This window comes from Archocentrus centrarchus, chromosome 12 (assembly GCF_007364275.1).
Source record: "Archocentrus centrarchus isolate MPI-CPG fArcCen1 chromosome 12, fArcCen1, whole genome shotgun sequence".
Taxonomy (NCBI): domain Eukaryota; kingdom Metazoa; phylum Chordata; class Actinopteri; order Cichliformes; family Cichlidae; genus Archocentrus; species Archocentrus centrarchus.
Window position 1 is genome coordinate 24,756,942 of NC_044357.1, and position 23,888 is coordinate 24,780,829.

At 42.8% G+C, this 23,888-nt stretch overlaps 1 protein-coding gene across 1 annotated transcript in view; it reads right to left on the reverse strand.

The window, feature by feature from the left end:
* Positions 1–7,494: 7,494 nt before the first annotated feature.
* Positions 7,495–23,888, reverse strand: part of dcc (DCC netrin 1 receptor) — a 137,222-nt gene continuing 120,828 nt past the window's right edge. The window contains exon 24 of the mRNA XM_030743288.1: positions 7,495–9,790. Within this exon, the coding sequence (XP_030599148.1) occupies positions 9,719–9,790 (72 nt within the window). The 3' untranslated portion in view covers positions 7,495–9,718. The remainder of the gene's footprint in view (positions 9,791–23,888) is intronic.

Consider the following 23,888-nt stretch of genomic DNA (forward strand, 5'->3'; position numbering starts at 1 on the left):
TATCGCCGAGCTTTACTACTCACAATATGTCTGCTAACAGCTCCACATTTCCTCATGGCCTCGCTGTAGTGATTGAAAATCATAATGCAGTCTTGCCTTATGGTACGTAATTTGCACATTTTCCTGTTCCAGCTGTGTCAAAGCCCCCTGGAGGGGTCTCTTTTTTTTTACCCGCTCTTTTGAAATGTTTTCCCTCTGTGACATGCTGCACTGCTGAGCTTTTTAAAGCCTGGCCCTATAACATATTCTCATAGCGGGGCATCAGACACTGCCATTCTTTTAAATGATGCTGCTGCCTTGATGCATCTTGTTATCCTCTTTGAAAGAGCAATAAAGTATGCATTAGAGGGGCGGCGGTGTAGTCAGTCACAAGTCTGTCAGTCAGGGGAACTTTGTTCACAGATCGGCCATCAGGAGCAGGGAGCGTTTCCCTGATGGCTCTTTGGACCCGGTGTGAACTTCAGTAGTGATTTTATGAAAGTAGGAATGAGGTAATGAACACCTCAGCATCCACCTATCAGTCACAGCTCTGTCACCTGCAGAGTGTATGCTACAGCCACAGAGTCAATTTGCTTCTCTGTGCAGAACATGTTCTGGTGAAATAGGAGGGCTCAGAAAAGGTGGAGGAGAGAGACAGAGAATAAATAAGAGTTATGGATGAATGCTGGAGTACCATTTGATTTGGATAAATTTCCTCTCTGATAAATATAGTGGGGGAATCTCAGCCTCAGGGGAATCGCTATATACCTACAAGCAGAGTTAAAGAGGGCCAGGATGATCCAGAAGGACCTTCAGCACCTTCAGTTCATGAGCAATTAAATCTGACAGGCAGGTTGTTGCCTACAGCTGAGCGCATGGAGATATTTGCTCAGTAATAACAATTCCATGATGCCTTCACTTGTCCTTTGTTCCTTCTCATCCCCGTGATGCATTCATGGTGTCCATGTAAATAAGTTTGCGGTTGTGGCACTTAGCTAGTGCTACAGAAGAGGAGTGAGCAGAAACAGAGCACGTTTTTTTAAAGGTGGCAGGTATGTACAGTCGCTGTATTTCCCAGGGAGAGATGAAGGGACATTAATGTGAAGATGGAGAAAGCTGTAGGAAAGAAAGGGCAGAAGAGGAGGATGAGGGCTTATTTTAAGAGGCAAGGACGGCACAGGAAGTGGCATTTTATACACAGGAATTATAAAGCTTACTTTTAAAGTCCCAATTCATTTTAATTAGATACTGGATCTCGCTGAAGTTGGACTTTTGTGAAACATCTTGCAAAGCTGGAGCCTACCCCAGGGTACACCCTGTACAGGTTGCCAGCCTATCACAGGGCTAAGACAGAAAACCCCACTGAGTGCATGTCTTTGACTGTGGGAGGAAAGTGAATTCTTTTAATCACATAGAGGCAATCTGATATGTTGACAGCTGTAAATAAGGCACAGGGTTAGCCTAAGAGGCCTGAATGCAGTTAGATTTGCAGCATACTGGTTCATTGTACCCCTGGTGGTTCATGTCATGTTCTTCTTTCCCGCTCACTCACATTTAGGAAAAAAATCATGATTTGGATTCAAATATGTTCTGTGCACACTGAAAAATTAAAAAATATGCTTAAATGCTTTGCCAAAGGGTCCTTTACAAGCCTCTAAATGTGCAAACTGGTAGTGAGAGAATTGTCTCATTGTTGCCATAACTCTGTCACCACATCACCACACTGTGAATGTCCCGGACGCCTCGGAGGATGACAGCAGCTTCGACAGATCGCAGCAGGTTATCCTCACCACACTCCAGTTAAGGACAATCTCTTTTCTAACTATAGCCTGATGGGTAATTCTGACACTAACTGCATAATGGGCTGTGACAGACTCCCCCTTCAGTCCTTTCCTCATGCATCAGGTTGAGTAAGTTGAAGCCTCCACCGCGAGTCTCCATAACATGCATTACACAAGCGCGCACACACAAACACACACATTCAGTTATGTGGCAACAATCTGACACATAAACAGTGTTTTTGTATCAAAACTTTATTTATCAAACAAAAAGAATGCACCATTGAAATAACATTTCTATAAAAAAGGACCATGGGACTGTTCTACAGTGCATTACAAAACCAGCAATTGTATACAACATTGTGGATAGAAACTTCACTTTGTCATCATCATCACCCCCCCACCCCCACCCCCCTTCATTCACATGAACAAAATGTACACTCTTAAATATTGCAGTCACTAAGCTAATTTGGTTATAATGAGTCTGGGCTCGGACTTTTTTTTTTTTAAAAGATGAAGTCGAATGTATTTACTCTGAATCGTCCATCTGTCGGCTCCTCTGTCCAACAATGATTTTCTGGAAATGAAGCAATTGTCTGTGTGAGAGGAGATAAGGGTCGTTTTAATTTGGCCCCTTTCGCCCTGAAGAGATGAGGTCCACATCATTCTTTTTTCCCTACTCTATTATTTTCTTTTTGCAAGCTATTGGCCTCAAACTGTCTGCCACCGAGCTGACGCTTTCACACGACACCGAGCCTCTCTCAAAGTCACCGCATCCCTGACCAACTTTATTTTTTCTTTTATTACCCCCCCCCCCCCCCCCCCCCTTTTTTTTTTCACCGTGTAATTTGTCCCTTTTTGATCCTCAATGGTTCCCACACAGGAGCGAAGCGCCCAAAGAAAGAAGTTAATGAAGTCGAGTTTTCCTTTGAAATGCAGGAGCTGAGCCGAGCCAGTTTCCACCTTATCGAGTCTGCTCGGTGTTTCTGAGTTTCACGCAATTGACACCAGACTAGTTCACAAGGAGCCTTTACCGGTACAGGACGAGGTGTTTTCACAGGACCTTCCCGCTGTGTTTCTGCCGGTTTTAGTCCATTAACTACAAAGAACACATGCTTTACTTTCCTGCAGAGCATCAGCTTTCACTCTGATTTGCTGCCTTCTGGGCTGCCATTTAATGACACCTTTGTGAGCAAAGATATGCTGAAGTCATCCGGCAATGCAGGTAAAACGCTGTGGTGGTGCATTCAGAGACACTCAGACAGTTGAGGAGAACTCATCATATGCACCTTATTAAAGAAATGTAGAATTTGACTGCTGATCAATATTAAATTATCTCGTATATGTGAGCGTGTCATGTATCAGTCTGCAGATGGGTAACCACAAATGTTGATGCATAAGTAAAATGACAAAAAAAATGAAGTTCAAAGGTCAATTACTGAAGTGAAAGATTGTCAAATATGTGATGTCTGAGTTCCTCCAAATGCACCAGTGCTCCTACTTTCAGTTGGTTAGCATCGGCTCAGGCCCGCCTCTAGGTCAAGCTCAGCTACAGCAGCTGTTCACCATGCTGCCTCATATAGAGCCCAGTCCATAAGGACTGCACTATGCAAGCTGCTTTGCAACCCTCCGCTGCTGCAGCTTTAATTCACGCTGCGTCACATCTGCTGTTAGTAAAAACCGCTCTGTCAGAGCCCCGCAGCCTGATGCAAACGACTCGGCCTCAGCTCCACTCAGACGCCTCCCTCTTTGCCCCAAATTTTCAGGCTCCAGATGGTGGGTAACGAGTAAAACTTAAACGTGTAGCTCCAGAATGCCACAGAGGCCATGGCAGATCTGCTGTAGCTATAAAGAAGAAGTGCATAGATGGGACCGGAGCCTCGTCATCCAGATGTCAGACTGACTGAGCAGAAGGTGGTGGTGACTGCGGCTCTGCGGAGCAAAGCGAAGGTTTCCTCAAGGAACGTAAATAAGCTACAGCAATATAAAAAAAAAATAAAACCTTTTAAGGCAACGCACTAAAATAAGAAGAATAAAACAAGCTTCAGTCCTCATTTTCATTTTGTTCTTTGCTAAACTAAATGCACATTTGCAGAAATATCACATGGTTATAAATAATAAAGAGCACTCGAAATAAAGTAATAATAGTAATAATATATTAAATTTGATTATAAAAAGTTACTTCTACTCTAGTGGAACTGTACACTGCAAAAAAAGAGCTTTCTTCAATGCAGCTGAACACCTGGCTGTTAGAGGGCGGGGTCAGACTCCTGATGTCAGACAAAGTTGAGCCCAAAGAGAACCTACAGACACACCTGTGCTGATCACAGTGAAAGCATTCAGATTCCTGCACACGTGTTTACAACTCGGAAAGCTCAAACTGGGAGCTTCCTGCTGTACTTCAACTGAACGATGAAATAAGGTCGAGATGTTGGTGGTTCTGTGGCTGTTCCGCCGTCAGATGAAGAAACGATATTTCAATAAACAATATTTTAGCCCATTACCTACAAATCACATGCTTTAGCTTTAGATAAATTCATTTTAGACATTTATTGTGATATCTCTCAGTATGTGACCCAGACTGACCTCGTCTGTTAGTCACGTGTCTGTCTGTCTGCGTTTGGAGACAAAATGACAAACGTTAGGAAGAGATTTGGGTTAAAAGAGCTGAAGCAGCCTGATATCAGAAAGAATTGCCCACTCGCTCCCATCCACAGTCCGACATTGCCTCCACTCTGGATATTTGCAGGAGAGGGGATTCAATTTTCCCCGAGTCAATCACTAGAGGCCAGCCTATCTGCCTGAATCTAATGTCATTTTAGGTCCACCCTGAGGTGCAGACATGCTGACATTTTGGTTCCTCTGAATAATATCGATGCTGTTTCTATAAACGGGTCTCAGTTCTGCAGTTATGGCCCAAACCTTCGTCTGTGACTGTATAAGTCTCAAACAGCTGATTTTCACACTAAAAATCTTTTTTTGAAATGAATGGAGTAAAATATGCATAAATAAAAAAAGTTGCCCACGCTGTATAAGTCTAGTACAGAACTGTCCTTCAGCTGTTCTGTGACCCAAATTAAAGTTATTTCCTAATAATTTAGGCAGAGCTCATCTGTGTAGGCTCAGTGGTTTCAGGTCAACCAATCTGGGATTTTGCTCCACTGTATCAAGTGACCAGTTGAATACCTGGGTCTCTCCAGCTTCTGGTCTGAAAACTGAAGAAGCCTGAAGCAGCAGGCCGAGCTCCTTCAGTTCCTCCAGCCAATAAGCAATCATCAGGTATTAAGGCAAAATCAGTGCACAGCAAAGATGGTGAATCTTAAAGCTGGATTACTGAAGGGAAGAAACTCTCTGAACAAGCAGAAAAAAATGTTGCCACTTGTCACAGAGAAATGATCTGCACTGTTTAACAGTAAGTAGGCAGATTTTAGGCTCAATCTGAGAGTAAACGACTTGTTCTGATGAATGTTTCCTGCATTATAAGTCAGAGAGTGAGCCACGCGGGGGTTCAGCATCTTGCTGTGGAACATTTTGATAGACACGTTCTGCAGATCCAAGCTTTGATATTTCAAGTACAGGACGATCCCTGCCACCGCTGGATGTACTACATCTGATGTGTGTGCTGTGTTTCCCGGCAGGTGCTGAAAGGCTGCATCTGCGCTGCCGGAGTAAAAACTTTTCCTTTTAGTCTCCCCCTTTAAAGGGACACGGCGCTTTTGGGATAAGCCCTCAGCGGAGCAGCTCCGTCTCATCTGCGTCGACTTTGCAGAAGGAACACATTAACATAACACAGAGCCCATTTTAACATTTCACAAAGACTTCAAATAAAGTGCCTAAATATGGAGAAAGAAAAATAACAGCGCTGGAAAGTATAGGCACATAGAAGTCTCATTCATCTCACAGATAACAAAAACTCATGAAGGTGAATGACTAAGGATAAAAAAATGTTAGTAAGAATATCTCGACTCACATCGTCAGCATCAAGTCAGATTTTTCACAGCTGAGGGAGAAAAATATCCATTAAGAGATTTAATCACTAGTTATGAAGTGTTTTATGCACGTCAGCTACAGTCAGACTCATTTCTCTTCCTAAGAGTTTTTAAATGTCCCACATGAACACAGACTGTACTGGCGTTTCAGCCCAGCTGATCATTGTCTTCATCAGTTTTAGGCTGATCCTCTTCCTCCCAGGCTCTGTGAATTTAAAATGGCAGAGACTTCAGCGTGGAGGGTCTGTGGGCCTGACAGAAGCATCAGACCAGTCAGAGGATCATTAGGGCGAGCACTCTGACCTGATCTGGACAATTTGAGGACAAGCGTGGTTATAAATTGAAAATATACTAAATTAATGGGCAGTTGGAAACAACAGGGTGTACATGACAGATGGGCGTGGCTTATAGGTTGGAAAAGTCAAAGAGCCTTAAACCTCCTTTTTAGATAGGCAGCAAAAAGTGTGAATGTACAGAAGTCTGTGGGAGAACTGGCCCTGATGCTGATTCTGCACGTTTTTGGTCCTGTTTAATGTAAGTAGGCAATAAGGCAGCACATGCTTTAAGTAGGGACAAATCACTGCTGATCTTTGTTTTCATGCAGTCTGTGATGGAAACAGCTGAAACTACAGGCCACGCCCAGGAAGCTGCAGAGAGACAAATATGGACGCTGCGGCAGGAAAATCAGTTCCTGCAAATACGTTTGGCAACCTAATGTATACTGTGACGGTGACTGACTGATGATTAATTATATTGCTGATTTTTAGAGCTGTTTTGTTGAATTAGATAGAGTAACCTGCACAGTCGCCTCCATTTCCACCCACATCTCACCTGCCTGAGACACTCCATCAAAGGCAAAGGTGGAAACAAAGGTGTGCAAACTCATGTGTGCCAGAAAGCCTGGTGGGTGATAATGGGGGAAAAAGCACTTTTAAAACTACATGTGATTCACATTTAATGGGCTAAAATGTGCAAATCCACTAGTGAGAGCAGTTAACGTTAATCATTTCTTCTTTTCTTTCCCCTCTGAAGTAGCTTGAGTCAACAGGCCATTTAATTCTGAATTTATAGTTAAATCTGATTTTCCCTTTTCAAATCAAATCTCAGTCCGGCCCTCAGCGCAGGATTGTTCTGTGTCTGCAAAGCTCGGCTCTGCGGGGAGGGGAGGGGAGGAAGAGCCGAGTGAAACGGGATATTTCTCCGAGAACACGCTGATGAGTTTGATCCCCCCTCCGCTCGCCTGCCAGCCTTCGCTCACCTTTCATCCCCGCGCTCGTACTGCCGAGATGTTACCTTTCCATCCCCTCCGTGCCCGGGACTTTTCTCCGCCGGTGTAACGACCCAGCGAGCGTGAGCTTGAATCATAATATTTGAAACTGCGTTATAATGAATTCACGGGCTCATTCCTCTGTGCCCTAACTCGCACAGACAAACCACCCTGAATATCAATTCGTGGCTCTGCCTCTCTGCCTCCCTCAGGCTTTTTCCTTTTATCACACAAAGATAAAGGTCTATAAATTACAATATGGTGACTGAGGTGATGGAGTCAAATACAGAGCACGCCGATTGCCTGTTTTTTCCCCCTCTGCTGATTAATGAATCATTAGTCATCTTGAATTCCCAGATTTTTATATCTATCCATAGAAGTCATTTTGTCATATATTCAAATGGGATTTTCCTTAGCATGGGGGGGGGGGGGGGGGGGGGGGGGGGGGTGGGGGGGGGGGGGGGGGGTGTAAATCCACACATTTCCCATCACGGTGCTGAATGAGGCTGCACCAGCAGGTAGTGACCTCCACCAAGACTCCAGAGCAGATGGACTTTAAGCAGGATTTTTAACAGTGTACACCTTGTTCTCCGTCTTATCCCGTCACTTTTCACAGATCAATTTTCTTCACAATGGGAAACAAAAACATCCCCACCCATCAAACCTCCACTGAATCCTCCAAACCCGATTCTCCTCGCCTGCTGTCAATGCAAATCCAGCTGTTTAAAGAGCGCAGAGCAGATGCTGCAGAGGACACCTCGAAGGTTTAAATTCCTCTTTGCAATTTGTTTCCACCTTTTGTCAGATGAAACTAAAATGGCACAAAAGGTTTCTTTATACCCGTAATGAAGAAATCAAACTGTGTTCAAAGGCTGGAGGTTATCAGATCTCACTGCGGTTAAGAAGCTGTCTGCAGAAATATGGCTAAAAGAAAAAAACAACTGAGCTCTGACAGGACACCAAATGTAAAAATATACTTATGTATAAGTAATATTTGTGTTGATCTTTTTGTCACATTTTCTCTCATTACGTTTTGTATAAAAACTGAAGGAACTCAAAGTGAAGCCGATGTTTTGCTGCTGAGGTCGACAGAGGTACGCGTGTGTTCGTCTTATGAAAAATAAATATGGATTCATCAAAAGCAGGCCCGGATACAACACACTCGCCTCCAGTCAGACACACTGAAATGGCACAGGGAAAAAATAAGCAGAGACACAGAGATCAGGTCTCACATCATCATCATCAGCGGCGCTGCCCCATCATCTCTGACCCCAGGTAATAACATTAATAATAACTTAAACATGAAGGTAACATCAAATCCATTTCTTCCATTTTTGATAAGAACTCAGCATCCTCAGACAACAAGATCCTGGTTTTATGATCTTAGACTCGATCACCTTTTTCTCAAGACAACTAACTGTGATTTGGTATTTTGTTTGTTTTTAATATAATAACCTTGATTCAGCGAGCGTCCTTCAGAATTTATCTTTCGTGAACACATGAATTAGTGTCCCAAACAGACACTGCAACTGTCTTTAGCTCTCCAGACAGCAGGGGGCGACGCTGCACACGCAGCGTGTTTGGAGTGACTGCGATCTAACCACGGATCTCTTTTTTCACCGACTTCAAGTCCACGTTTAGGCCAGACTTGAACAACTAGCAAAAACAAAGAGAGTTACAAGAAGCTTTCAGAGATGAGAATTTGGCAACGACACGAGTCCTTGTAGGTAAATATTGGACATTTTCTGGGTTAGGGACAAGTAAAGGCTTGGTCAGGAGCAGCAACCAACTGTGGGAGTCTATAGAGGTTTTTATACAGTCCTGTAAGAATAAAGTTAGCAGAATCCAGATCCGGATGATTCAGACCGGACTTTACAATTTTAATCTCAAAATCCAGGAAGGACAAGGGTACCATGGGCTTGATGTGTGTTTCAGTTTTGTTCAAGACACAAAAAATCAAAAATAAACGGTGAGAAAAATGCTGGCGTGGATCGCCTCGCTCTGCCGGAGCAGGAACCTTGGATCCACATTAAAAGAAGTTTTGGTGAAACTTTGGTGGCTGAGGATGCGGTTTCCATTTCTTACTGTGGGTTTGTGTTGCATTTTCAAACCATAAGCACATCCTGTAAATGCACAAAGTTGGAATACTCAAAGAAAAAGACCAAAAGAACATCGCTCGTGAAAAATAAGTGAGGTACAGTCACAGTAACTGAGCTGAAGATCACTCAGCGGAGGAGGATGCTAATAAATACCACAAATAAGAGAAACAGGAGGGAGCTTATAATTTTGTCTTCTTTTTTGTGATAATCCTTTCCTCCTGTTTCATTAAGTCGAGGCGCTAGGCATTGGGTTTTTCTAGTTTTGTGTTTGAGGTTGAGGGGGTCTAAAGGGGTTTCAGTTTGAACTCCCATAGGAAGCCCCTCAACACTGGTCCTGTCTTGATGCTGTGTGCTGTAGTGTTTATCCTCTTTTGAATTCCCTTTTCCAATCCCGATCCCAGTGGATGGTAGCAGAGACCAGCAGAACCAAGCAGACTAAACCCAGCACAATGGAGATCTGATCCCACGGAGGCATCTTTTAAACCCAGATTGACCTGTTGTTGCCCTGAAAGACCAGACAGCAGGTGGCAGCAAGGCTTGAAGAAGGGTTCCAGACTGGACCGTGGTTCGGGGCGGGCGGGGCTCAGAGTTAGAAGGCGGAGCCAGTTATGGCATTGAGCGCTGCATCAGCCCTTCTAGACTGGCCATCTGCTCTGACAGGTCATCCTGCTCGTAAACCTGAAATGAAGAAAAAAGCACGTAGTGTTTAAACACGGCTCAACTGTTTAGATAATGTACTCAAGCTGAAATGCTAAAAACCATTTGATGCCTCACTTGAATTTACTTATTGTGAGTTTAAATACGGGTAGATGTGAAGATACACCCGAACTCTTCCACTGTTTCCTTCTGTTTGTCGTCCAGCCTAATCGCCTCAGACTGTGTGATCACAGACTCCAACTACATTCACACTAATTCCAAACAGCTAATCTACATTGTTGCTCAAGCACTCGTTCACTGTGAGTTTGTGTAAGGAGGCATGTGAGTGTAATCGCAGCTTTCAGTGGCTGGACTGTAATTTGTAGTGTTTCATGTTGTGGCACGTTTGGTTTAAATCACCGACTTCCAGTGAAATGATGTGCAGCTTCTTCATCTTCACTGGTAAACTGACCAGATCAGTGCTGCTTCATGCATCACATCCTAACGATCATCACCTGCCAGCAGACAGGAAACGACCAAAACAAGCTTAACCTCGTAGCGTCCGAGCAGCTACCAAACCCACTGAAGTTAAGCAGCGTTTGACAAATGTTGCTTTCCAGTTTGAGTAAATGTGGTGAAAACAGTGTTTATGTAATAAACACAGTATTTGGGTGAAAACTAAATTTGGACTTTTCTGCTTTTTTATTTGACAGCATGTCACTGGCTGACTGCATTTCAGCGTGGCGTTGGGATTGGTCTCACACTGAAATACAGAGTGCAGTGCCACATAATTTGCATGCAATCTGCTCTCTGCAATGTGCTCGCAAATGCTTGTAAAAATGGCTGAACTGCTCCTGAGCCAGGCTTTGGTAGCACCAGTGTGATTGCCACTTCAGCCGACAGCACCTTCAGCAGCCGTGGAAGCGAGAGTTAAGGATTTTATTACAGAACTATGTCCAGAAAGCACACTTTTCACAGGTAGGCTGAGTGTGGCACACAGACTGACAACTCAGCAAATCCAAGCATCTGAAAATCATCCACCCATCAACCAGTTTTCTTCTGGGTGTAACCACATGTCGCTGCTCACTTTCACTCCCAAACCTAATACTATGGATCACTCAGTTTACTAAGACAACAGCCAGAAGGTCGGCATATTTGGACCTTCTGTCAGAGCACAGGAATGCCACACATTTAGACTGTGAAAGGACACAAATCCCACCTTTTTTAATGCTGCAAACCAGATTTAATGCATTTCTTCTGCACTCTTTGACGCATTCATCCATTTTTGTGCAAGTCAACTGCACAGTCTTGTAAGAGGCTGCGAATACCTAATTTATCACAGTGAACTTCATGTCTGATTTTGTTTCTGTCAAGAGTTCAGTTATTGTTGCCTAGCGGTGCAGCGCACACTTTTCAATATGCACTTATAAGTGAATAAAATAAAAGGTGACTGTGTGCTGACTGTGATGGATTATCTATCAGCAGCAGGTTTCAAACCTCTGCAGTCTGACTGATGTGGAACCAATGGCTGCCCCAGGGACGGAAATCAGAATAAAAAGTTGGACGACGATCAACAGGAATTCAAAGTTCACAGGATTTCTAGTTAATGGGCTTAATCAAGAATAAAACCAGCGATAATGAGCTTAGCTAAGAGTTCTCCCCTGACCCGACTGCATCGGCTGTGTCAGAGTTGTTGCTGACAGGGGTCTGCAAACATTTTGAAGGATGGGACACACTTACAGAACCAAAGGCTTCACTTAAATATGCCGCGAATGTGTGATCACTGCGTAACAGCGCGTTCTGTCCGGCTATACAAACTGTCCCTTCTCAGCGTGCCAAGTTAAGTGCCTTCATCTGTGTGTGTCTGTATGTGACAGTGGAGCGCTCTCCTCTCACAGACACATGCCCTCGCTGTGTTATATTGAGCGTGGCCTTCATGCAGAGTTTGTCCTTGCAGTCAGAAAAAAAATTCAATATTCTCCTCAGTGTGCTGTTTGAAACCGATAAAGGCCCCGTGGAGAGATTTCTCACACTTTAATCGAAAACGTTGTCAATGTGCAAGACCCTCAATATATACTTGTAAAGAATTAGTGTTGTATGCAGTCATTGTGTAAGTCCTTCATTATACAGCAGTGACTCTACATAAATATGACTGCAGAGGATATGCTTGGCTTTTTGATTCGGGCCCCTTAAGTCGTAGCGGTTCACATGGTGGGAGTCAATGTAAACTTCAGCACAGTACAGACGGGCAGCAGTGCTCTTTGTCTCGCCTGCACCATTGTTGTGCAGTGTTCTCCCGACAGGGGACTCATGGACATCAGTATTAGCCAGTGTGACTGAGGCCTTCAGGTTCTTACTCATTTCTGGGGTTCCTTTGTGACCTCGCAGACGCCTCGCTCGGCTGACCTCTCCTGTGGACGGTAACATTTGCACACAGACTGACTGTGGCCTGCCGGGGTCAAGGGTCATAATCCTTCCAGCCAAAAGAGCACCAACCACTCTTTTTATGAAGCGTTTAGAAGCTGTCTTTGCTCGTGCCAGCACACACAGAGAGTCATCCTGTTAACTGAAAACACTTTTTCTACCATCATCTTCCAGTTTACTGCTAATTCTATGTAATATGGTAGTTTTCCTCTGCCGAACAGGGATGGCCTGTACCTGCTCTGTGGACTTGATGTTGATGCAGAATCTGGAAGCTTTCTCATACTTTTCCCTACAACTGTTATTAGGTTAATAACACATAAGACAGAACAAACCATGGAAATAATAATGTGGTATTTCATACTGTTCAATCAGTTTAAACCTGTTCACTCACTGATTGGTTATAAACACAATAAAATGGTAATGCTGTTACAAATTTATATTTTTGTTTCAGTCAGATTATCCCAGGATTTCCTACAACCCCTCCCCAACCGTGTCCCCGATAAAGCTCTCTATATAATTTAAATATTATATTTAAATGTCAGTGATTTTCCATAAGATGTAAAATATTGGTCCATGTGACATTTGAAAGGCCTGTCAAATGCACACTATTTAAAAAAGATCAAATCAGGTTAAAAACTGTGAGAATCGGGTGTCCCTGCAGGGGGGGGGGGCTCGCTGATCTACATCTGAACATCTCCCATCAGTCTGGTCCACTTAAAGCTTTTAATCTGAACACATGGAAACACGTTGGATCGGTTTTCAGCCTCAGGACAACTCAGCTCCCCTCCAGTCACACATAGATTTTTTATATACTGCCTCCATTTAAAACATCAGCCGTTCCAACGGACAGCAGGATGCAGCAGATCATATACAGCTACCACCAACTGATGACCTGTGACAGCAGAATCGCATTTTACTGAAAACTACAGTATTTACTTTTGTTTAGATAAATGTTATTCATTAAAATAATTAAAATTCATTCATTCATTAGCTGCATTCCAAGAAAGGGAATGTTGGTCAGCCTCATATTTTTTCTCATCCCGGCCACGGCGTGCATCCAGGAAGGGTCCCCAGGCTAGACCCCCACATGTGTATACACACACACACACACACACACACACACACACACACACACACACACACACACACACACACACACACGTATATATATATATATATATATATATACATATATATATATATATACATATATATATATATATATATATATACACAGACATTTACAAGATGTAATACAGTGTATCCCTATAGAAGTACATTGTGCAGATTATTCAGATTAGATATCAGCTGCAGTGACAAACATGTAAATAATCTTGATTGTCAGGTTACAGTGAAGCGACGTCTCATTGTCCGTTTGTACCTCCACAGCTCGCCGCTGCCTTTGAGTAGTACATACATTACAGAGTTACCTAGGCAACCATATCCACTAGTCCCCCCCCCGTCCGATAAAGTAATGCCGGGCAGGTGGATTGCTTCATGTGTGGATGAACCTTCAATCAGAATATATCCACTGATGGTGTGAGCGCCTGTATGCTGACAGATACCTGTTCATTTTTCATTTTGTTTTATATCCCACACTCTTAAAGCAGCGGGTCGCCCACCACACTGATCCAGACTCAGATACCTCAGGAATTGTCTCTGGTTCGTACTATCAGTAAGTTAAAAGTAAGTTCAACCTTTTTAGCTCATTATTAGGTCAGAATTTTGAAGTCTGACCAAAACCAAATCCATAAAAATCTAATCCCATAAAACTCTAATCCCATCAGCCTCAGCTGCACATCCTCTTTAATGCTAATTAGCAAATGCTAACATGGCGGGGACCATACTGCTGCACAGGAATGACTCCTAACTTGTTTTCTAGCATCAGGATGTTCGTCGGTGGGTTTTGTGAATGGGTTTTTGGTCAGATGCCTGAATTAAGGTCTGTGGTTAACATGAGACTTAGACATTAAGTTTTTAGTTCTGCAACATAAAATATGTAAGCAAATACACTTATAATTAGTTCTTAAGCTCTAACAGACAGAAAAGTGTTTCCTAGCGTGGCTAAATTAGGTGTCAGGAGTTAAGGTCAGGATGTTAGAGGAGGTGATATTAAAGTCAAGGTTTAATAACCGTCAGCTGGAGTATTTTTGCTGACAGGATTGAAGAATAATTCTAAAATAAAGGCTGAACGATGTCACACAGGTTACCTCAACACTGGTTCGAGGTACTTTTTGAACGTTGCCTGGATGTACTTGGTCAGTTTGTGTTGAAGAACTGTTTCTATTATCTCTTTATTGATTAGAATAAATCAAAACGTTCCTGATCAAAAGATCTAAGTGGTCTCCTAAGAGGAGACTTGAACTTATGACCTCCAACATTCAGGCCATTTATTGTCCCGCTGAGTGAATTCACTTCATACGAAGTTTTATGTTTGGCTGCATTCAGGCTTTTAAAAGCAGAACTGTATCAACCTTTGATTAGACTGAGATCCTGTTTTCTGTGATAATCTGTGAGCTTTTCGACAATTTTAGATACTTTAAATGATACTTCATCCATGCATAATTCAAATGTCTGCAGATTTGTTAGAAAGGTTCAGTGTTGTTTCCTGTCATAACTAATTTGGAGAAGGTCCAGCGCTGCTTCACCTTGTAATACTCTTGGCTTGCCCATTTTTCTATTGTCTATTGTTCCACTGTGTCCTCTGTGAGCTTTGGCATTGCCAGTATAATTTAATCTGGTGCTCATGTAGCTTCCTCTAAAGGCAATTTTCCATCTAATTTAAAACACATTTTGGTTCAAATTAGCATTTATATTATGTTTTGTGTAAAAACAGAGGCTTTAAAAAACTCTCTCCTTCACCAGGTTCTGTTCATTTTTAATCTGTCCTGTATAGATGCTGAGCAGGTGACAGAGCTCTGTGGATTCACACTGAGGAAAAGGAAGGACATACTACACCTGTAAGGCTGTGCTTTGTCTGTGTAATACACGCAGAGTGTGACCTTGTGACCCTCCACTTTCATTTAGAGTGAGAACACAAAAGCTGGTCTCAGGCTGCTGTGGACTGCCCACTCCACACAGGCAAAAACAGCTTCTATAAACTCATAACTGGGTGTAAAAAAAATCCTTAAAAAACCCAGCGACCTCTCGATCTCATCTGCTGACCTGTAACAGCAATTTCAACGAGTCAGTAAATGCTTCATCGACGGGATGAAATGCCTGTCGATGCTCCGCGTTTCCGTCTGATATCCGGTTATCTCTGTCGGCCTGCTGACCTGGAATCACACTCCTCTGTGCTCTGTGAGGGATTCATCCCAACACAGTAGAGCCAGCATGTAAACATTACTCCACACTGACTCAGATAAATGTGCTTACCTTTGCTACGAGTTAGCAATGAAATGCAGAAAAGAGTTAAATGTGTCGTCCTTCTGAGATCAGGGAGCCTCAGAGGAGACATAAAGATGCAGAGAGACGCGGTGGCATTTAACAGGGCTGAATACAAAGGAGCTGACCGACAGACTTTCTGCTGCAACGAGCAAGTGCCAGAAATACTGAATAAGTTGTTAGTAAGAAAAAGTGGGTCAGAGTGGTATCACCTCTTATTTTCTTCTCCCCCTTCAATATTTCATTCAACAGTCAGAAGCAAATTAAGAGCTTTTTTTAATCATTTTGCAGCATCACCATCAGCTGGAACGGCCACTGTGGCATCTGTAAAATAGGATGCAATGCATTATAGTAAACTGGGAGTGATTACAAACAGACTGTGTTTATGAAGCACTAATTCAAAGAGGCTGTTCTGCACACACTGATTCTCACACTGAGATTAGATGTTGCTAAATATTCACACCCAGTAACTGCCTGTGAAGCTGCTGCATCACCAGCAAACACACAAAGCTACAAACATGTGACCATGATGCTCATTTATCATCTGCATCATGGCTCTGAAATGTAATGTTTCCACACATTTGGTAAATACCTTCTAAGTATTTAAGACCACCCATGATCCTTTCAGACGATGAACCCTCAACCTCTCATCATCAATGTGAGGAAGAGCAGAAGGTCTCCTGTTTGAAGTTCTGGGGATTGTGCTGACCTGAGACGGGAGAGGAACACCACCGCCACAGTCAAGAAAGCACAGCAACAGCTCGACTTTCTACGAACTCTGAAGAGAAACAACCTGCCTCCTGAGCTGCTGAAGTCCTTCAACTGCACACGCAAGGACAAGAAATCTCTCAGCCGAGTCATAAGGTCTGCTCAGAGAATTATCGGACTCCCACTGCCTCCTCTAGATGACATCTTTAAGACTTGCTGCCTCCATCGTGCACGTGGCATTCTGCAGGATAAAACTCGTCCTGGTAACCATGTCTTCACCCTGCTTCCTTCTGGCAGGTGATTCCGGTCCATCTCAGCCTGCACCTCCGGATTATGGAGCAGCACATCCCAGAGCCATAACAGAACTAATTAACCAATAACCCTCCAAGCCCTACCTAGGACAACTGCACTTTATGGGAATATGTATCAACCACATAATGACAATAAAATCTATCAACTCACTGTTGTACAGGAGGTGCTCATAATGTCTACAAACCCTACGGAGCTCCTGACCAAAAATGTAAAGTTTGTAGCCTAAACATTTTCTTATGTAAATTTCCTCATTTTTAATATAAGGAGTTGACATTTTTACAGGTTTTGATTATAATAAAACACCATCCTGTGAGTCTCAGAGAAGTCGCAGCACCATGAACCACTTTGCAGCATCTGCCATTTTGATTTCAGGCATGAAACAAGCAGCCCGCAGCAGCCTCCGATTAGCATCGCCTTCAACCAGCCAGCTGCTGCTTATACACACTGAAGACTATGCAGTGGAAAACTGTTCTGTGGTCAGATGAACTGAAATTAAAAATGATTTTTCTATTTCCTGTACCAAAGATGACAGTTCAGGGTTCAGTTCTACAGCCTGCATGTGTCTGCTGGTACGGGGCTGCATCAGGATCAGTGCTGAAAGGCATCTACAGGTTTTACAGCAACACGTGCTCCCATCAACTAAAGGCTGTGTTCAGGGAAGGCCTGAACCACATACAGCATCCATTACAACAGCTTCATGGCAGAAGAGTCTGAACCGCCCCCCCCTCCAATCCAGACCTTCATCAGCTGAAAACATTTGGAGCTATTAGCTAATATTTTTCTTAAAAATGTGCATTTTCTTAGTTTAAACATTTGATATATTTTCTATGTTCTATTCTGGATTAATATGGGTTTAAAACATTTCACTCTGTTATTGTTTACATTTTATGCAGTGTAGCAACATTGTTGGAACTGGGGCTGTTGACAAATTCATGGTGGTAAACATTTCATCACAGATAAAAATATCACAATAGCATAAAAAATATAAGGTAAGACCACAGTGGCAGGGTTAGCTGTAGTATGGAGGCTATGACAATGATATATACTGTCTGTAGTTTTGGATACTATTACTTCTTCCGGTCATTTAAATAGAAGCAAAAATGATTGAAGGGGAAGGACTGTGGATGAGTTCCCACCCCTGGGACAATATTAAAGTGCCACTTCAGTGAGGTCAGAACAACTTATGTGTTCAGTGACCTCTTCTTACTTTCAGAAAGTCTGAAATTCAGAAGTCTCACCCAGACTGAGTGAAACTCCAAGAATAAAGAGTGTGAGGATGGTCTGCTGGTTCAGGTTAGAGACCACCTGATGCATTTTAGATGTCCGTGGACCTTCTGTGACCTGCTGTCCAGATCACACCGAGGCCAGCACAGACAGAAAACACACAGACCTGCTCCCGTCACTTACATTACACTGACTTCCATTCAGTTCCTGCAGATTTACAGACGTGTGATAAATTAGAGGAAACCCTACATTAAGTGTTTGAATCATGATATCCTGGTTTATCTTTTAGTTGTTCTGTGGTTCCCCTGCACTGACAGGCTCCTGCAGAGAAGCACTGCTGTAAATGGGTGTTTTTCAGGTGGGCTACGATCAGTTCTGGCACCAGAAAAGCTTAAATATGCTTCTGCACTGATTCTCCAAGTCTCTGCCACTTCTTTAAAAGAAAACGTCTGCTCATGTTGAGTTTTGACAGTGATCGTAAACCTCTGTCTAAAATATCCCATAAGTGCTCATCTGGTTGCAATCCAATGATGATGAATGTCACAGTGTATGATATGATCATTCCCAAAGTCAAGAGTGCTGCGGCCCACAGGAAATCCCACGGGGCCCACTCGATGTGAAATCTTCACTCTAATCAAAATACAAGAGGAACTGAATTTTTTATTAAAAAACAACAACAACACAACAACAACAACACAGGCTGTTGGCTATAAATTGCTAATGCTGTCCAGTGAGCCCTCCAGGGGGACCTGACCCACACTTTGGGAACCACTGATTTACCTGAAACTATTCAGTGAGCCCTGGTGTTTTATGGATTTAGGTAATCATGGTATTTGCAGTGATCCTTCCTTCTGAGGGGAAAAGGGAACCCAAACTGACATTAGATCCCCCCCCCCCCCCCCCCCCCCACCAAAACCCAATCTTAAACTTTTTGTTGGCTTGACTGTTGCTGCTGTCGAGCCCAGTTGGATCAGAGGTGGGGTGGCACAGGGTTCTCTCCTCGCCTCACTGCTGTTTGTCTCTGATTACATTTAAAAGCCACTTTTTTTAATTACATGTTTTTTAAATGAATAAAAAAGCATCATTTTATTAAGCTGTCAAATGATACTAACATCAGTCCAATCCAACTAACACCATTAGTCCCCGTTTGCTGTATCTTATTAACGAGTACTGGCCTGGTGATCCAGCAGGCAGAGTCAGTCCCAAGAAATCAGACTCTTCCCTTTTTCAGGACTTATGTTTTCAACAGAAAAAAATATGCTTGGAGCCAAAAACATTCTGGAAGTCCAATTTTATTCCCCCGCCTCCTTCCTATGATGGTTTGTAGGTATAACAGTATAATAAAAGCACCATTATGCTGCACTGACATTAGTCACTCACCCTGTGTCACAGTCTATTAACTAGCTCTGTGTCTGTGTGTGTGTGTGTGTGTGTGTGTGTGTGTGTGTGTGTGTGTGTGTGTGTGTGTGTGTGTGTGTTTGATGACTAGGCCAAGGGGCTGATGGGAAAAGACTAGATCAATTACAGAGATAGAGCAGCAGATGAAGGGACAGACCTGCTGACCTTTAAGACCCCCCCCCCCCCCCCCCCCCCCCCCGCCATACTTCCAATTCATTTTCCACACTCGTCCTTATCAGCTCCTCTGCTGATTCGCTCTCATCTTTATCTTCCACTCTTTATTTCCTCTCCTCCATAACCTCCCAACTTCTCCTCTCCTTTTCTCCCTCCTGCTCCTCCCGTCCCTCATTACAGCATCTCTCTCCTCTCGTTGTCGCGGTAACCATCTCTTCCTCCTGTCCCCCTCCCTTCCACATCTTGCTCTCTTTTCTCCTGGTCCTCTAGTCTTTCCTTCATTTTCCCTCCATCATCCCTCTCTCTTCTATTCTCTCCTCCTCCTCTGGCCTCTTTCCTCTTTTCCCATTGCCATGGAAACCCCCCCCCCCGTCGTATTGTCTTTGAATCGCATATGAATATTTAACAAGTCTCAAAGTCCAATGTCCCTCCACATCATCTCTTGTCGCTTATCTCTCTGCTCGTCCTCTTCTCCTCCCTCCTTCACTCCTCTCCTCTCAATCAGCCTCCCCATCTGTCACATCACTCACTCCCTATTCCTCCCTCTACAAATTCTCCATCATCTTCTCTCCTTTTCCTCCTTCTTGCCCTCCTTCCACCCCTTTATCCCATTTTCATTCCTCTCCTTCACCCCTTTCTTTCTCTTTCTTTGACACTTATCTTCTCTTCCTCTTTCCAGTGCCTCCACCCTCCTCCTTTTCCATTGTCCTTTAAGCATTTCCTTGTCCCTACTTTCACTTTTTAATAAATCCCCAATCCAGTTTCCCCTCTTCATCCTTTACCACCTCACCCTCACCATAACACCCTAGCTGCTTCTACACTCTTCTATTTCCTCCCTCTCTTCTCCCTGAGTTCTCTTGTTATTTTCTGTTACCCGTTCCCTGCTGAAGCTCTCCCTCTCTCTTTCACTCTCTCCTCCTCTCCTTTAATCCTTCCATTTCTCCCCCCTGCTCGTCAGTTTCAGTCACTAATGAACGCTGTTTTATTCCACAGCTGAAAGGGCACCGACACGCTGGAGGGAAGGAAACAGGTGTAGTAACAAATCTGCACCTGTGTGAGAGTGTCTGCTTCTTCCAACCTTCCTTTCTATTTTCATTTCTGGGTCTTTGTTTTTAAACCTGTTTCTGTTTATCTGAAGGGAAGTTTCTAAAGACCCTTTTTTCCTTCTTTACTTTGAAGTGAACAAACCAAACTCATTTTTACACAGTAAGCAGTCAGAAAAAACAGTCATCAGTTGATTAAGTTGATCAGAAACATTTCCAGCGTGTTTGCACCTCACAACATGGACCATATTCTCATATTAAATAAACATTTTGTGATGGGGGAGCAACTTGTTAAATCAAGCTGACAGATGAAGTGCAAAGTACTGCAGTTCCTCTGAAGGCCACTCGAGGCTGCCTGCAAAAGTGAGTCAATCCTGTTCCTGTCATAACAGCTGCAGGGTGGATGAATCTTAATAACTCCTCCTCTTCAACTGTGTTTGATTTGTTGGTGCCTTCTGGAGCATTTTAATAGAATTATCTGATAAATATGGATTACTGTGTGTTACACACCATCCTGTAGCTTGCTAACAAGCTAGGAGTCCATAAACTGATTGGTAACATCACGGTGGCTCCAGCTCCTATTTATAGACTATGATAGAAGCTCTTCTGTCCAGTCAAAATGAAAAAGTAACTGAAGTGAAATATGAAATGTAAAGTCCTTCCCAGGTTTATGTAACTACCAGCTTGTTTAAAACTTCTACTTTCCAAATAAGTGGTGTATAATTACAACTAATTAACTGTCTCTGTGAGTGGATACTTGAGCCATGTGTTGAAGAATCAGCCAAACAGGAAGTCCTGATTGTTGATGCCAGACGGGCTGGTCTTAATATTCCAGAAACGGTCGATCTGCAGGGATTTTCCCACACAACCATCACTGCACTGATCTGATAAGCAGAAAACATCCAGTGAGCAGCAGGTCACTGGGCGGAAATGCCTTGTTGATGCCAGAGGTCAGAGGAGAATGGCCGGACTGCTTCAAGTTGACAGGAAGGTTACAGTAACTCAAATAAGCCCTCGTAACAACCAAAGCATGCAGAAGAGCATCTCTGAACCTACAACACGTGGAACCTTGAAGCAGATGGTCTACAGCAGCAGAAGACCACACCAGGTGCCACTCCTGTCCCCTCAGACCAGAAAACAGGAGGTTCACCAATATTGGACAACTGAAGATTGGAAAATTGTTGCCTGATCTGATGAGGTTTGATATCTGCTACAGCATTATATAAGGCTGTCGTGGCATAAACATCACGAAAGCATCCGTCCTGTTTTTGTTTATTTTTTAATCAAAGGTTCAGGCTGCTGTAACAGTGTGGGGGAACTTTTCTGGCACACTTTGGGCCTCTCAGTACCAACTGAGCATTGTTGAAACACCACAGCCAACCTGAGTATTGTTGCTGACCATCTCCATCTCTTCATGACCACAGAGTACCCATCTTCTGCTGGCTGCTCCCATCTCACAGAGTCGATGAGTTCACGGCACTCAAAGTGCCTCCACAGTCACCAGATCAAAATCCAGCAGAGCACCTTTGAGATGTGGTGATCCACAGGCAACAAATCTGCAGCAACTGTGTGATGCTGTCATGTCAATATGCACCAAAATCCCTTCTGAAGGCAACCCCATACCACCAAGGTGTATCTAATAAAGTGTCCAGTGAGTGTAAACTGCTAAAGATTATTAACTTATTATTAAATGTACATCTTAATTTATGTATTTGATCTAAATGTTATTCTACCTGCGAGAGGGAAAATAATGCTTAGATAATTACATGAATACAGCAGTTAAGGTGAAGATAACATGAACACAACGTTAAATGAAATGTAATCATCTGATTTTTTTACCTTGAAGGATTTTTCTTCTTTTTTCATTTCCAGTGCTTATTGTGATAAAAGCCTCTGATTCATTTTTAACAGATTCTGTCAGTTTTGATACGTAAGCAGTATTTTTTATCTAAATTATTTGTAGCTCCGTGAACATTATAACTAAAACTTTTTACAGTCAGAGCTGATCTTCCACGTTTTATCTGCAACGATTAATAAACCCAACATTAATCAGAACGCTGCAGACAGAGAGAGGAATTTAGATCTCAGCACATTTAATGACGAGGACTCGCTGTTTTCCATCTGCTGCTGGAAACCATCACAAACAAACTGTGCTGCTGTCAGGCTTTACCACCAACACTGATTTTGTTCTCTAATTAATTATAAACGCTTCAGCTCTATTATTTCAGTTTTTTAGTTATTAAGTTATCACAAATGAAACTTCTAAGTATCCAGCAGAGGTTCAGAGGGTGCTGCTGCTGTAAACAGTGAAAAAAATGAACATTTAAAAAGACAAATAGATGAAAATGTATTTAATGAAAACAGCAGGATATTAAAGAGACACTGAGAACAGTGTGAGCATGCAGGTTTTATGTTGTTACACAGGAGAATTAATGCTGTTGAACTTTATATGTGAGCTAAATGTCCTAGATGTTTACAGATATGGATTTATAATCTCTGATATGTCCCAGCAGGACTTCCTGTTCAGCTTAAGGACTCACATTAGATCAGCTCTGAGAGGACGCATTCTGTCTCCAGAAAAACAAACTGCTGAATTTGTGGCGATGATATCATCTTTATTGTAATCACCAGTCTCTGTAATGATGATATTGATGTCTATACTTGTTCCTATAAATGCCTATAAGGAACAGGCTCACATATCTGTAACATCCTCTTCACATGCTGAAGCACCGAAGCTCGTCTGAGAGCTTTGCTGTCACTCGCTGCTGATGCTGCGCACGTAGCATTTCAAAAACCACCCCTGCAAACATCCACCTGTAGGCTCTGAGTCAACATTCCCCGAGGGGGGGAAGTTATTATCACTCCCGATTCTCTGCTCGCTCCCCGCTGAGCTCTGTATTTCCTCACGGAGCCTAGATTCCAAATATCAAATCTGTACTACTTTCACTGCAGCTGCTGCTATATCCCATAATACTAAACTTACTGCTACTATGTTCAAATTATTGAGTTCATCTCATGTAAAATAACAGGCTTGTAGCATTTATGAATCACACGGTTCATGTTTGGTGATTAAAGGTTAATTCTGTGTTAAGTTGAACCACATTAAGAGAAATTTAATAAAGAGAGTATAAAATCAAATATTACACTGTTTGTGTTCCAACTCTAACCTCAATCTTAATTTCCCGAAGTCTTCCAGAGGAACGCTGCTCCATGTAACGTTTCCAACACCGTGCTGCAATCATGGCGACCAGCTGGTAGCTTAAAACTGCTCTTGGTCATGCAAACACCAGAAATCTGATCTACACACTGAAACAGTCAGCCCATCACTCCTAAATTAACCATTTCAGCTTCAATATTTACATTTACCCCTAGGAAAAAAATACTGTAAAAATATACAGTAGCCCCCTGTCAGTATTAATATTTACAATAATCAACTGTACTGATAAAAAAAACAGTCCAATACTGCATAAAAT